Source organism: Schistocerca gregaria, chromosome 2, assembly GCF_023897955.1.
Source record: "Schistocerca gregaria isolate iqSchGreg1 chromosome 2, iqSchGreg1.2, whole genome shotgun sequence".
NCBI lineage: Eukaryota > Metazoa > Arthropoda > Insecta > Orthoptera > Acrididae > Schistocerca > Schistocerca gregaria.
Window position 1 is genome coordinate 709,721,706 of NC_064921.1, and position 17,271 is coordinate 709,738,976.

Genomic DNA, 17,271 nt, shown 5'->3' on the forward strand with positions numbered 1-17,271 from the left:
CCAGAAAAATGCAGGATCACAGCAGAATAAATTGTGAACTGGCAGATTTTTAGGAAAAAAGTTGTGGAGGTGAAGGAATTCTTCGAGGAGGAAATGAGGAAGAGCAGAGTATTCTCAGCAGAACAACATGCACAGCTGAGCCAACAGATGAAGAAGTGCTGGTGAAAGAGGAAGGAAGAGAACTTAAGAAAATGAGGGAAGTTGTGTAATGAAAATAAATAAATAAATAAACAAAATAATAATAATCAAAAACACCAGAACCAATCCTTACGACAATAAAAATTAAATACATGAAAATTTTAATGCTTTAAAACAAATTGTACAAAATTCAAAGTAATATACTGAATTACAAAGCATAACAGTATTTGACATTAACTGTGATTGCATAAATGATGGGAATATGAATGTAAGTGTCAACATTATTTTGCGCTATGCCTTCCCTCACTTTTACCAGATCCCCTAGTTATTTTCCAGGTATCTATCACCCCCAACTTGGCTTCACCTTGGTTCCTCTTCCGTTTTCAGTTTTTATAATGTCACAGCTGTGTTACTATTGTAATATTTTTTTATTACCATTCTCAAATTTCCATTATTGAGTTTCTTTACTTTTGGTTGGATTTTAATGCATTTTGCACCAAGTGAATGCTTACGTCCATGTAATTCCCACATACTGAATCTTGCAAATTGTCTTATTTGTTTATACACTGAAGGGCGAAAGAAACCAGTACACCTGCTTCATATTGCGTAGCATGCAGGAGTGCCACAACATGACAGGGTGTGAGTTCAACTAATGTCTAAAGTAGTGATGGAGAGAATTGACACCATGAATCTTGCTTGGCTGTCCATAAATACATAAGAGTATGGGGGGGGGGGGGGGGGGGGCAGGAGATCTCTTCTGAACAGCATGTTACAAGACATTCCAGATAAGTTCAATAATATTCATGTCTGGCAACTTTGGTGGCCAGTGGGAGTGTTTAAACTCAGAAGACTGTACCTGGACCCATTCTGTAACAATTCTGGACATGTGGGGTGTTGCATTGTCCTGCCGGAATGCACAATGGACACGCATGGATGCAGGTGATAAGACAGGATGCTTTTACGTATGTCCCCTGTCAGAGTCATATCTAGACATTTCAGGGGCTGCATATCACTCCAGCTGCACATGCCCCACATCCTTACAGCGCCTCCACCAGCTTGAACAGTCCCCTGCTGACATGCAGGGTCTATTAGTTCATGAGGTTGTCTCCATAACTGTACTCATCCACCCACTTCATACAATTTTTAACAAGACTTGTCCAACCAGCCAAGATGTTTCCAGTCATCAACAGTCCAATATCAGGTTAACATTTCTAGGCGGGATGTAAAGCTTTGTGTTGCCTGCTGCCATCAGGGGTACATGAGAGGGCCTTCAGCTCTGAAAGCCCATATCGATGACGCTTCGTTGAATGGTTTGCATGCTGACACTTGTTGATGGCCTAGCATTGAAATCTGCAGTAATTTGTAGGAGGGTTGCATTTCTGTTATGTTGAATGATTCTCTTTAGTTGTCATGCGTCCCGTTTGTACAGGATCTTTTTCAGGTCACAGCGATGTCAGATATTTGATGTTTTACGGGATTCCTGATATTCATGGTATTCTCATGAAATGGTCACTTGGGAAAATCCCCACTTCATTATTACCTCGGAGATGCTGTGTCCCATTGCTCGTGCGTCAACTATAACATGATATTCAAACTCACTTAAATCTTGATAACCTACCACTGTAACAGCAGTAGCCAATGTAACAACTGCACCAGACACTTGTTGTCTTATATAGGCATTGCCGACCACAGCACCATATTCTATCTACTTACATATCTCTGTATTTGAATACGCAAGCCTATACCAGTTTCTTTGGTGCTTCAGTGTATATTCAAGTAAACATGACACGAAGCATGAAAAATTTCCTTTTTATGTTGTACTGCAGTGCCTGGTATTACACAGGTTTGATATCTGTGATATAAAGTTATTGGTGCTGTGCCTTGTTGATACTCACAGCAAATGGAAGCCGCATATGAAACTGCAATTATTTTAATCAAAGGCATTGTTTGAGCTCAGTTTTCATGGTCTCGAGTAGGGACATGTTAGAGCACGACTCAGATTGTACGAACAGCTCGGAAAATTGTGGGTTTTATTTGTTATTTTGATCAGCACGCAATCTACCGACTTCTGTCGGTACTATATCCATGATCTGCCTTAGCATTTCTATGAAAATGCAGGTTTTCATAGTAAAAGTTACTGAGAAACACAGGCTAAAATATCTTGTAGGGTATATTCAATAAGTAACAATGACAACTAATCAATAAATAAGAATTTGCAATCATGTTTCTGTTAAATTCTCGAGCTTTCACTCATCACGTGCTCTAGTGATGTCTAATGGTGCTATCTTCAACATAGATTTTGTTGCCATAATGTATTTTCATGATAGGAGTTATTTTGTTTGTAAGGCATTTAACTATCCATTAATTTTCTTCATTGTGTCTCCTAAATGTAAAACTTTTAAGTAAATCAGCCAAGAAGTTTGAAGTAAATTGGCCAAGGGCTTTGAATATATAGCTGTCTCTGCCCAAATGCTCATTCGGAGATCAAGTAGAAATTTGAAGTAAATTAGCCAAGAACTTTTGAAGATTTTTGATAACAATTGTTCCCCTTTGCATATTACGTACATAATATGTTTCAAATCAGATTACAAATATTATGCAGACAGTGATTTTCCTCTTGTCTTGAAGGTAAAGTGTACAGAATTTTGTCAAGACCAGGATACAACTATAGATTTGTATGAATTATAAACAAAAATGGACACACTTTTTTTGTTATATATATGGTGTGATATTTTTTTGTTTCAGCCTCCAAGACAAGGCGTTAGCATGTCAGAAAGCTGAACATACATTTGCAAATATGCCTTGTGGCATTATGGACCAGTTTATTTCAGTGATGGCCAAAGAAGGCAGTGCCTTACTTATTGATTGCAGGTCAGTGAGGAATTTAGAAGTTTCACTCAAAAAAAAATTAAAAAAAATAAATAAATAAAAAGAAACAAATATATATACCATCCCTAATGACTGCTCTGTTGATGAGACATTAAACTCTAATTTCCATCTACTTTACTCCACAATAAAAATTATTTATTTGTTAATGGAATATTTTGTCTGCCAGCAATTTCAGAAAATAATAATTAGCCTGAAACCATTTCTGTCAGATTTTGACAGCTTTTTAAGAAAAACTTCCTCTATATGTCCTGGCACTATAATTTTTATTAAAGTAGAGACTGTTTAGGAGGAACACAACATGTACTTTCTATTTGACAATAAAAAAATTATACTATATCACATATAAATATCACATTATGTATTAATGTCACAGCACTACTTCAGAATATACCTTTGTGCTTCTCAAAGTGATCAGTTAATGGGCAGAGTGTTACTCACACAGTCAAAGTGTGTTCAAATGTGTGTGAATTTCTACGGGACCAAACTTCTCAGATCATTGGTCTCTAGACTTACACACTACAAAAACTAACTATGCTAGGAACAAAACACACACACGTGCCCGAAGGAGGACTGGAATCTCCGGCGGGAGGGGCCATGCAGTCCACGACATGGCGCCTCAAACTGCAAGGCCACTCCACTTATTCACAAAGTCAGGAAGGCATGTTTAACACCTACATGTACCAGTTGTTAGGGTTTCTTCCTATTCCATTCACAGGAAGAATGATTGTTTGAATGCATCTGCATGTGCAGTAATTATTCTGATTTTATCCTCATGATACCAGTGTGAGTGATAGATTGGAGATTGTAGTATATTCCTAGAATCGTCACTTGAAGTCAGTTCTTGAAACTTTTTTAATAGACTTTCTCAGGATAGCTTACGTCGGTCTTCAAGAGTCTTTCAGCTCAGTTCCTTCAGTATCACTGTGAAACTCTGTCTTGAATCAAACAAGCCTGTTACCATTCATGCTTCCCTTCTCTGGTGTACATTCAATATCCCCTGTTAGTCAAATTTGGTATGGGTCCCATGCACCCGAACAGTATTCTAGAACAGGTTGCATGAGTGATTTGTAAGCCATTTCTTATGTAGACTGATTGCACTTCCCCAGTATTCCGCCAATAAACTGAATTCTACCACTTGCTTTATCCACAACTGAGCCTATGTGATCATTCCATTTCATATCCCTACAACATGTTACACCCAAGTATTTGTATGAGAGGACCAATTCCAACAGTGACTCATTGATGTTATAATATTATGAAAAGGATAGTTGCTATATGCTGAGTAGGAACTATGCTTTTCACACCATACATCCTGGATTTCCCATTGTTTCACTGATATTATAGGATACTACATTTTTTCATTTTGTGAAGTGCACAGTTTTAAATTTCTGAACATTTAAAGCAAGTTGCCAGTCTTTGCACCATCTGACCGAATATTTATGCAGTTTCTTTCAGATAGTACGTCATTATAGATAACTGCATCATCTGCAAAAAATCTGAGGTTACCACGAGGGTAATCCCAAAAGTAAGGTCTCCTATTTTTTTGGAAGTACATAGACCTGTTTATTTCTACAATGGTTTTACATCAGTTTACAACTTGAACATTTAGCTATTTTTCGAGATAATCACCATTTCTGTTGATGCAGTTTTATGCTGTTCAGAAAGTTATCAACCTCTTTTTTCACCTCGTCGGCGCAGCTGAATCACTTTCTGGCCAAATATTCTTTTAACCTAGGGAACAGGTGATAGTCACTGGGCACCAAGTCAGGAATATAGGATGGGTGGGTGATTATGTCTCACTGAAACTGTTGTAGGAGAGCAACAGTTAGCCAAGTGATGTGTAGGCGAGTGTTGTCATGGAGAATGTGTACGCCGTTGCTCAACATTCCTCTTCTCTGGTTCTAAATTGCCCGTTTGAGTTTTTTCAGAGTCTCACAGTACCTGTCAGCGTTAATTGAGGTCCCAGTGATTCAGCTCCAATGACGAGATGAAAGAAGAGGTTCATAATGTTCTGAACAGCATGGCAGTGAGCTGGTATGACATGGGCATACAAAAACTGCAACAGCATTTACAAAAATGCATCGACAGAAATGGTCATTATGTCAAAATATAGCTAAATGTTCAAGCTGTAAACTGATGTAAACCATTGTAGAAATAAACAGGTCTATGTACTTATAAAAAAATAGGAGACCTTACTTTTGGGATTACCCTCATATTAATATTGCCCGCAAGGTCATTAATATACAGCATGAATAGCAAGGGTCCTAACACATTTCTGTGGGGCATTCCTGAAGTTACTTCTACATCTGATGACGACTCTCCATCTGAGATAACTTGCTGTGTCCTCCCTATCAAGAAGTCCTCTATCCAGTCACAAATTACACTCGGTACCCCAGAGGTAGGTTAGAAAATTTAAAAAGGTAAATGGATACGTTAAAGTTAGATATAGTGGGAATTAGTGATTTTTGGTGGCAGGAGGAACAAGACTTTTGGTCAGGTGAATACAGGGTTATAAATACAAAATCAAATAGGGGTAATGCAGGAGTAGGTTTAATAATCAATATAAAAAAAATAGAAGTGCGGGTAAGCTACTACAAACAGCATAGTGAACGCATTATTGTGGCCAAGATACAAAGCCCATGCCTACCACAGTAGTACAAGTTTAGATGCCAACAAGCTCTGCAGATGACGAAGAAATTGAAGAAATGTATGGTGAGATAAAAGAAATTATTCAGATAGTGAAAGGTGACGCAAATTTAATAGTCATGGGTGACTGGAATTCAATAGTAGGAAAATGGAGAGAAGGAAATGTAGTAGGTGAATATGGATTGAGTATAAGAAATGAAAGAGGAAGCTACCTGGTAGAATTTTGGGCAGAGCATAACTTAATCATAGCTAACACTTGGTTCAAGAATCATGAAAGAAGGTTGTATACGTGGAAGAAGCCTGGAGATACTAGAAGGTATCAGATAGATTATATAACAGTAAGACAGAGATTTAGGAACCAAGTTTTAAATTGTAAGACATTTCCAGGGGCGGATGTGGACTCCAACCACAATCTATTGGTTATGAACTGTAGATTATAACTTAAGAAACTGCAAAAAGGTGGGAATTTAAGGAGATGAGACCTGGATAAAATGCTAATCCAGAAGTTATACAGAGTTTCAGGGAGAGCATAAGGGAACAATTTATAGGGGGAAAGAAATACAGTAGAAGAAGAGTGGGTAGCTTTGAGGGATGAAGTAGCCAAGGCAGCAGAGGATCAAGTAGGTAAAAAGACGAGGGCTAGTAGAAATCCTTGGGTAACAGAAGAAATATTGAATTTAATTGATGAAAGGAGAAAATATAAAAATGTAGTAAATGAAGCTGGCAAAAAGGAATACAAATGTCTGAAAAATGAGATTAAAAGGAAGTGCAAAATGGCTAAGCAGGGATGGCTAGAGGACAAGTGTAAGGATGTAGAGGCTTATCTCATTAGGGGTAAGATAGATATTGCCTACAGGAAAATTAAAGAGACCTTTGGAGAAAAGAGAACCACTTGTATGAATATCAGGAGCTCAGATGGAAACCCAGTTCTAAGCACAGAAGGGAAAGCAGAAAGGTGGAAGGAGTATATAGAAGGCGATGTACTTCAGAACAATATCATGGAAATGGGGAGGATGTAGAGGAAGATGAAAAGGGAGATACGATACTACATGAAGAGTTTGACAGAGCACTGAAAGACCTAAGTTGAAACAAGGCACCGGGAGTGGACAACATTTCATTAGAACTACTGATGGCCTCGGGAGAACCAGTCCTGACAAAACTCTACCATCTGGTGAGCAAGTATGAAACAGGCGAAATACCCTCAGACTTCAAGAAGAATATAGTACTTCCAATCCCAAAGAAAGCAGGTGTTGACAGATGTGAAAATTACCAAACTGTCAGTTTAATAAGTCACAGCTGCAAAATACTAATGCGAATTCTTTACAGATGAATGGAAAACTGGTAGAAGCCGACCTCAGGGAAGATCAGTTTGGATTCCGTAGAAATATTTGGAACACGTGAGGCAATGCTAACCCTACGACTTATCTTAGAGAATAGATTAAGGAAGGGTAAACCTATGTTTCTGGCATTTTTAGACTTAGAGAAATCTTTTGACAATGTTGACTGGAATACTCTCTTTCAAATTCTGAAGGTGGCAGGGGTAAAATACATTGAGCAAAAGGGTATTTACAGTTTTTACAGAAACCAGATGGCAGTTATAAGAGTCAAGGGGCATAAAGGGAAGCAGTGGTTGGGAAAGGAGTGAGACAGGGTTGTAGCCTATTCCCGATGTTATTCAATCTGTATAATGAGCAAGCAGTAAAGGAAACAAAAGAAAAATTCAGAGTAGGAATTAAAATCCATGGAGAAGAAATTAAAACTTTGAGGTTCATCGATGACATTGTAATTCTGTCAGAGACAGCAAAGAACCAGAAAGAACAGCTGAACAGAATGGACAGTGTCTTGAAAGGAGGATATAAGATGAACATCAACAAAATCAAAACCAGGATAATGGAATGTAGCCGAATTAAATCGGGTGATGCTGCGGGAATTAGATTAGGAAATGATACGCTTAAAGTAGTAAATGAGTTTTGCTATTAAATTGCAAAATAACTGCTGATGGTCGGAGTAGAGAGGATATAAAATGTAGACTGGCAATGGCAAGGAAAGCGTTTCTGAAGAAGAGAAATTTGTTAACATCGAGTATAGATTTAAGTGTCAGGATGTCGTTTCTGAAAGTATTTGTTTGGAGTATAGCCATGTATGGAAGTGAAACATGGACGATAAATAGTTTGGACAAGAAGAGAATAGAAGCTTTCAAAACGCGGTGCTACAGAACAATGCTGAAGATTAGATGTGTGGATCACGTAACTAATGAGGAGGTATTGAATAGAATTGGGGTGAAGAGGAGTTTGTGGCACAACTTGACTGGAGGAAGGGATCGGTTGGTAGGACATGTTCTGTGGCATCAAAGGATAACCAATTTAGTATTGGAGGGCAGCGTGGAGGGTAAAACTCATAGAGGGAGACCAATAGATGAATGCACAAAGTAGATTCAGAAGGATGCAGGTTGCAGTAGCTACTGGGAGATGAAGAAGTTTGCACAGGATAGAGTAGCATGGAGAGCTGCATCAAACCAGTCTCAGGACCGTGGACCACAACAACAACAACCCCAAATGATTGTACTTTTGACAATAAACAGAGGTGCGGTACTGATTCAAATGCTTTTCAGAAATCATGAAATACTGCATCTACCTGACTCTTTTGAGCCAAATCTTTCAGTATTTAATGTGAGAAAAGTGTGAGTTGAGTTTCACATCATGGGTGATTTCGAAAACCATGCTGTTTGGGATTGTGATCAATATATCTCATTATGGTTGAGCTGAGAATATATTCTAAGATTGTACAGCAAATAGATGTAAAGGATATTGGGTGGTAGTTTTGTGGATCACTTCTACTACCCTTCTTGTAGACAAGTATGACCTGTGCCTCTTTCCAAGAAGTGGTCACCGCTTTTTGTTCCAGGGATCTACAACAGGTTATACTTAGAAGAGGGGCTAACTTAGCTGCAAATTGAGTGTACAATCTGACAGGGATTCCATCAGGCCCTGGAAGTTTGAGATTTTAACGATTTCAGCTGTTTCATGACATCACTGATACTAGTATTTATTTCATTCATTTTTTCAGTGGTACTGTAATGATGCTATATTCTTGAATGTTACTTAAATTAACTTAACTTGGCCTTGAGTTAGTTCATCTGATAAAAGAATGTAACAGTTTCCACCTTCATAAAATTTATTGACAAACCGAGCTGCATACTCGTCACCTTAACGAAGCACTGACTGACATACTTCACAGATCTCTTTGACTGACTGACAAAACAACAACTCAGCAACTAACTTGCAGACTTGCTGCATCGCTTTATATAGAATTTTAACAATAAATTTCAAAATAACCCATTATTAATTTTGTACAATTCTGATGTTACATTTAAAATTACAAAACGTAAAGAAACTAATGTTACAGGCAAATAAGGAATAAAATACAATATCGTATTACATAAATTTTTATAGTATCATCACTAGTTGTAAATATGAAAATGGATCTGAACTTTAATTACAACAATGTCTTTTGTATTATTTTAGTTATATAATTAATTACAGTTTGGGTTTGGTTACTAACATTCAATGACAGTACAAATCTCGTGCTTTATCCGACTCCATTTAAGAAAGTTACAAATAAGATCTCAAATTCTAAAAGTCATGAAGTTGTGCGATGTAAACAATTGGAGAGTTAATTAGAAATGTAATTGTTAAGGATATTAATTACAGAGAAGGGCATAAAAATAGATAACAAATGAAAATACGTCACTTGGTAATAATTTTTAAGTCGTTTCTCAAGATAATGACATTCTCTGTGTCAACTCACCAATCAACTGCAATTAAGGTCATTAGAGATGCCAGCCACTTATGCCAACATTTACATAGCCTCATAACATTTGTTACTAAATATCTCTTACTTCAACTTCACAACTAGGTTTTTGATTTGGAACTTGTACATAATTTTTGTTAATGACAACAATCTATAGACTATTCTGATAATATACATTCTTCCAGAATAAAAAACTGTATTTTGGCAAATTGAACTGAATAATGTATCAAAAACACTGAATCATCCGGAAAACACCCGGATGCATAAGAAAGAAGGTGGTATTAGACATTTCATATGAATGTAAGGAGAGGCTGTACCGTTGTAGTACAAGTATTAAATTAGGACAATTCTCCTTTGTTTTCCTTTATACAGAAACACTTGAAAATGGAGTTGTGCATTTCAGATTTTACTTTGCTATCCTCAATTTCAGTTCCTGTGTCATTCTCCAGGGATCTGGACATTGACTTTGAAGCCACTAAGAGTCTTTAGATATAACCAGAATTTCTATGGGTGTTGTGAAATATCATTTGTTTATTTATGTTGTGAAATATCATTTGTTTATTTATTTATTTTGATCCAACATCAACTGATTACAAAAAAAAGTTTTTTTTTTCAGTCTTCTGGAGAGTCAGAGCCTTACTTACTAGAGTTCCATATTGTTGCCTGTCATTATTATCTATACAACTTTTTCTAAATTTAGTTGGGAGAACAATGTTACATATAAGAACTGTACATAAAAAATTTGCTATTGCAATACATAGATTAAGAAATTTACACTTTGTAACACGGTCTTCATATCTGAGATTCAGATATTTACAGTTTGTGACACAGTCTAAGATCTGAGATTCATATATTTTTAGACAGATGGTCTTCCATCACATGAGTGCACTAAATCTAGTAACTCATCTATTGAATACACAATAGATATTAGGATTGAAGCAATTTGACAATATTCTGCTGCAGTAGTCATTGAAAGCATCACCCATTCTTCTCTTGAGAGCCAAATGCATCTCACTCAGTACCTCTCTATCTATAGCAGAATGGTTTCATTTACCCTATTATGCAATAACCTCTGTTTCCTTAGAAGTTTTTTTACAGTGACTATATACCATTATGAATTGTTCTACTGAATACACATCTGTCCAGTGCATGGCCAACTATTCTTTTAAACTTGAATCATAGATCCTCCACATGCTCCTGCCCTGTGCTGAAAGTTTCAAGTTTCTTACTGGGATATGATACTACTGATTTTTTATCTAGTTTGCTGGCCGGAGTGCCCAAGCGGTTCTAGGCGCTTCAGTCTGGAGCCGCGCGACCGCTACGGTCGCAGGTTCGGATCTTGCCTCGGGCATGGATGTGTGTGATGTCCTTAGGTTAGTTAGGTTTAAGTAGTTCTGAGTACTAGTGGGCTGATGACCTCAGACGTTAAGTCCCATAGTGCTCAGAGCCATTTTTTTATCTAGTTTACTGAACATATATATCGTTCTGCTTGTTTTAGTTGCCCTTTGTACTTCGGTAATCATCCCATCCTGCTCACTGATACCGGTTTTGATGTGGACATCCTCAGAGAGGTCAGGTCTATTTTTTGCCATTAGGTCTCTTATATTTCCATCATGAGTGGGGTTCCTAACTATTATTCTAGGTAGTTTTCAGAGAAGGCATTTACTATTGTTTCTCAGGTTGTCTTATCACACCCATTGCTAACAGAACTGTAATTTTCTGAGTTAATTGTTAGATGAGTAAAGTCTCCACTGATGATTGCAGCATGACTGGGGAACTTCTGTATAAGTGAATTGAGGTTTTCTCTAAAGCTTTTGGTTACATCAGGAGATGAGTTGAGGGGGCAACAGAAGGATCTAATTAACATTTTAAGTCGACCCCCGGTACTAAGCTTTGCCCTAACAATCTCACGTTTAGCTTCAGTTTCCATCTTGTGGATTTGAGTTTTTTGCCTGCTGTGATAAATACACCACCTCCATTTCCCACTTGCCTATCATTTCAATATATACTTAAATTTTCCCCAAAAATCTCACTCTTTATCAGTTTTAGGTTTCAATGAGCTTATATGAGCTGATATGTTTATGATGCTTTGTCGTTGTTGATGATCTATATGCAGTAGCTTAAGGACACTGATCTAAGATGAATATGTTAACTGAGGATATTCAGTGTATATTAAGTATTTTGTGCATTACAAGAGTAAATGTGTTTTCAATTAATGTACATTTGTCAGTAGTATGTGATGCTATTGATTCATTGACAAATAAATACTTAACATGTTGCATTTTAAAATGTTATAAATAATTAATTTTAAAAGTCTAAAATGATGAGCTGAATAGTTTAGCAGAAAAAATAGGCTCCATTTATTTAGCAGCAACCTGTGGAAACAACACATTGTTGTTTGCAGTTTTCCCTGGAACAAGTTTTGTAAACGAACACAGTAAGTCATAGATGCTAATGTCCTTCAAATCTGTCAGATAAACTGCTTTAAAAAAATTGTAGATGCTAGCAATGAACCTAAAATATCAGAAGTTAAAAGTGAATTGTGGATATAGTGTGGTGAAGAAACATGAAAACAGACCACAAGTTTAAATTTTAGAATGCAAGCGAAATTATAAAGAATATGAAGGGATCAGAATCAGAAAGAGAACAGTGTGCTGGCAGAGTTAAGGTCCCCACAAATACAACAGATTGTAGGAATAACAACAGGAACTATAAAGGGGAACTGTGAGAGGTGTAGAACATTACTCATATTTTGGAAAAAAAGGAAAGGTACAGTCATAATCTGTAGGTATGAAGTAGTCATAAGGTAAAGTAATTAAAAAAAAGTGTGCTGCAGCAAAATTTTACACCAGTTGCATAAAGGAGTGCTGTGGTCCAACTCTATAGCTTGAATTTTGCAGTGATGTTTTTACTTAAGACAATACATGATGTATTTTTTCAGGTCAGTTAAAGCTGAGATGTAAGTTTCGACACTGTTCTCACCATTTCCATAGTTGATTGATGTGCTGTAAAATATTGGAGATGTACAGGGTGATAATAATAGCTTCAAGTTTTTTAAAAAAGTGAACTGCTGCTCAGAATGATCTCAAATTTGAGTGGGACATTATTAAAGAAGGGGGAAACATTAAGGAAACAAAAAAATTGTAATGAAAATGTTTCAACTAGATGGCACTGTAAGTCATCATCATCATGGACAGTTTCAACCTCTGGCCAGGTCTGTCTGGAACATAAGCCTCTCCATTGTCTTCTGTCTTGCCACTGTCTCTCCATCTTCACCTTGGTCCAGTCTTCTCCATTCTTCCAGATGCATTGCTCCACTCCTTTCAGCCATCTGTCTCTCGGTCTTCCTCTTGGTCTCTTTCTTTCCAGTTTCATCAGGTGTAGGTTCATTTGTTTAACATGCCCATACCATCTCAGCCTTGATTTCTCTATCTCCTCCTGTAATGGTTCCACCTTCGTTAACTCTCTGATCCTCTATTTCTTAACCTGTCTATCTTTGTCACTCCAGTACTGTTCCTCAAGAATTCCATCTCACTATCTTCCTTTCATAACCCAGGTTTGAAATGCATATGTCAGGATTGGGACATAGTATTACCAGTATATAACCTTTTTACTGATTTGGGGTACACCCTTGCTTCATATCACGCTTCTGACACTCTTCCATAATACTTCTGCTTTTCTCCCCCGCTCATTTATTCCTATGTCATTTCCATCTTCCTGTATCAGGCTTCCTAGGTAGCTGAAACTCTCCACTCTCCTCAACCACTCTCCTCAAATGTTCCCCACCAATTGATATTCCAGTTGTTCCTCTCTCCTTTGCTCTTGTTGTGATAACATAAATACGCTCAGCTACAAAAGACATATGAATCACAATACAATGGCTATGGTGTGAATTGCACATCAAACAGTACTGTGCAATGTGTATGACTGCACAAGTTTGGCATTCAACAGTTGTTGACGAGGTCATATTGACAAGGCCATGTCACACCAAATGGCAGAAATTAGTTTTTAACTGTCCTGAGGCCAGAAATTGCATAAAACAACAATGAAATTGATTTTTAACTGTTTTGTGCCTGACACAAAACATTTTCAATATGCTATCCACTGTTTTCTGCCACAAATTGAAATCCAATAACAGCAGGGTGCATTAACAGATAGGAGTGTCTCAGGGGCTATGTTCAGAATGAGTTGGGTAATGCATGTCTTCATTTCAGTTACATTTGTAATTGGAGCACTGAACACAGCACCTTTCAGATAATCCCACAGCCAGAAGTCACACCGATTAAGATCAGATGATCTGGATGGTCAGACTGTAGGGAAATGACTACTGATAATTCTAGCCTTTTTTAAATTCCTTTGCATCAGCTGCTTCACTGCCTGTGCATTGTGTAAAGAAGTGTCATCTTGCATAAAATGATCCTACCCACACATACACACTATTGAAGGGTTGGAATGACATTGCTGTGCAAAAGACACTCATAGCATTTGTCAGTGATGGAACAGATAACAGGACCCATGGGACACACCTCCTGAAAAAAATACAGCAGAATGAAGCAGTACCAGTTGACGCGTGAACAGATTTTCCATTGTACATATTCTGCAATTGTGTGTATTTACATGTCCTTGGAGATGGAAATTATCTTTGTCTGTCCAAGAATGTTCCGTTGCTATTCATTATTCATATCTGCACGAGCAAGAAATTCTAGAGCAAATATTTGTCAGTGGCAGATCAGCATGAATCAACTCCTGAATGTGGATAAATTTGTATTTATAGTAATGTAAGATGTTTTGTAGAATTTTATACATCAACCTCACAGAGGTGTTCAAAATTCAGGCAATTCCCTGTGAACTGCGTGTTTGCTTGGATAACAGGCACATAAATAGGATGGAAAACTGACCTTTCAGTTTTTTTTCTGTGCTGTTTAACAATGTTTTTATTTTAATGTAGTAGAATTCCATCTGGGTCATGTCATAAGTTCTCCTTGATATTTTGGCACAAGGGCTCATCTTGATGTGGTTTCTGGTGACTGCTGCTCTACTCATGTTGGAGTCCTGCATACATAGGCCACTACTCCCCCTGTCACTGTCCATGCTGCTGCTGCTGCTGCTGGTGGTGGTGGTGGTGGTGATGGTGTTGGTGGAGGCGATGCACAGCTGTAAACTTTGGTTTTCAGTGTCCATGTTGTTGCCATTGAGTGCCACCCTCACAGTACTGTATGCCTTTCTTTTTCTCAGCTGAGTGCAATAGTCCACACCTGACTCACTTGTAGGCAATCCAGAAGGAAGGAGATTGCCTAAGTATCTTAATTTTGTTATAATCTATAGTATGTCAGTTTTTATTCTGTGGTCAACTATGTCTGATGTAGTGTAATTCAGTTTATCTTCACAGCACCTCTCTTCTACTGTGTATACAGTTTCCTCAATGTGTGCTTTGCCACATTGGAAGGGGGTCTAGTTAACCCCTGGTTTGTGAAGTCCTCCTTTACTGCACCTAATAGGTGTCAAGGTTTTTGAGGTGTGTGGAATATACATTTAACATTGTTCACTCCAAGATTCTGCTGATGTTTTTGGAGGCATTGTCAACAAATGGGATGTATACTAGTGATCTGCGATCATCTGTTTCTTCCTGTTGTTGTCTATGATCAACTTGTATAAAACCATGCCATGACTACTTGCTTCTACTGTACCAATTTCATCAGCAAGTTGTCTTCAGGTGCTTCAGCTCAGTTGGAAGGCTTTCTTGGTCACAGATGAATTGTGTCTTTTGAACAAGTGTGTGTAAAATGGCTTCACACTGGTAGCTGTTATGACTACTGGAGGCATGTAGATACAGATCAGTGTGTGAAGGCTATCTGTACACACTGTTTCTAGCATTCCATCTGGTTGCCATTTGACCAGGATGTGAAGAAAATGGGAGAGTGCCATTCTGTTCCTCCACCATGGTTAACTGTATGTCGGGGTGAAGTGAGCTGAAGTGATGGAGAAATTCGTCTAGTCTGTCCCTTCCACGTGGGCAAACAGTGAATGTGCCATCCAAGTAACAGTAGAAACAAGTTAGTTATAGTTGTACTTGCTCTAGGGCCTTCTCCTTGAAATCTTTCATGCACAAATTCCCCACAACTGGTGATGTAAGACACTCCATCTTGATATGTATATATGATGCTAAAATGAGTGGAACAGCAGTTGTCAGGATGCACCTCAGGATGGCAATAAGTCTGTTTGCTGAAATATCATGGAGAACTTAACAGTGTGAACTGAGTGGACACCTAAAATTCTACAAGCTAGAAATATTCTGGGAAAACATCAGATTAGATTTTCAATCTTCTTTATGTTCTTGTTGACCAATCAGTGTCTCAAACATGCAGTGAATGGTTACCTTTTCTAGTTCCATTATTCAAATAAAGACATTGGTGGGAGAAATTTTGTTCTCAGGCAGACTTCTTATAAACAAATTATAGTGGAAGTCTATTCTGGGAAAGCATAATTACATTTAATGTGACATGAATTTGCCTTGGGACCCTGATTGGAAATGGCATGGCATGGGGAACCAATTTCATACCTTAAGGAAAAGAAAATATGGAAGACCAACTCCCAGCTGGCAAAAGTTCCTGATAAAATGTATAGTATGAAAAATCATGTTTATTTGTTTTATCTTTTAGTCATTTCAAAAAAGCTGTGTGTTACAGTGTATTATTAGTAGCAAGTATCCATGAAAAGTTATGAAATAAATTTAATTTGTTTTTGTGAAGAAAGAAGAACATGCTTGCTAAGGAAAGCAATATTCTTGCTCTTGGACAATTCTTTTCCAGAAAGTGTCCATTCATTACTTCAAACCAATCAGATTTCTACCAAAGTAGTTATTACAGTTTCTCAATCACTAAGGAATGGAGCAATGTGCAGCACTAGTTTCCTTTTAACAAAGAATAATTTTTATTTTTTCTATAATGAGTCAATGGCAAAAATAATATTTTGAATGTCAAAATATCAGTATGGAAAGGGAGGGAGCACTGAAAACAGGGGTTCTGTCATAAACATACAAGTAATCATAGAGGAAGCTCTCCTCTTCATATGCTTGAAAATATTTTGTATAAACAGTAGATTTTTTGTATAATTTTCATAGTGTAAATTATTGATGGAACTTATCTCTTAAGGTTATCTCTTTGAGGCATCCCACATTCCTTCTCAAAGCTTCCAGTGACTCTGGTGCAAAGATATATTTCTAAATTAACACTTCCCTATTTCCATTTAATCCTATTGTTTCACACTTATGTTATCTATTAAAGATTTTGTGAATTCCCCACACTACACCTAATTCTGAGCAAAGTCTTAAAAATAACTTTGTTTCATACACATGAAGAGGTTGAAATCATGTGGAACCAAGTTCAAGCTATAAGACAAGTGTTCAGTACTGCTCTACTTGAACTGACACAATAACTGGCATGAAGTGCACACTGCACTCAAAATTGTTACTTGATAAGAATCTTGGTTTGGCAACGAATGGCTGAGTGCTGCTCAGCAAACACAAAAAAATATTGTGTCTGTTCTATATAACCTTTTTTGAACACTCAGCACAAAAGGCCAGACTTTTTTCCTTGGCCAACAAGCCCCTTCCCTGTTCTCATTCCAGCACTACACAGCCCTCATTCCACCAATGCACCCAGTCTTTTTACTTATCTCTTTTTCCACAAATCCCCCCCTCTCCCCCTGCACCTCATCCTTTCCCACTGTCTAAGCTCCCAACTGCACCTAGTTGCCCTACCCACTCTCCACCACATCATTGCCTTGCCC

General features: G+C 37.6%; 1 protein-coding gene across 5 annotated transcripts in view; it reads left to right on the plus strand.

Moving 5' to 3' along the window:
• Positions 1-17,271, plus strand: part of LOC126334822 (galactokinase-like) — a 110,799-nt gene that overhangs the window by 69,706 nt on the left and 23,822 nt on the right. For all 5 annotated transcript variants that reach the window (XM_049997473.1, XM_049997478.1, XM_049997477.1 and 2 more), the window contains exon 4: positions 2,884-3,009. In XM_049997473.1, coding sequence (XP_049853430.1) covers positions 2,884-3,009 — 126 coding nt within the window. The remainder of the gene's footprint in view (positions 1-2,883; positions 3,010-17,271) is intronic.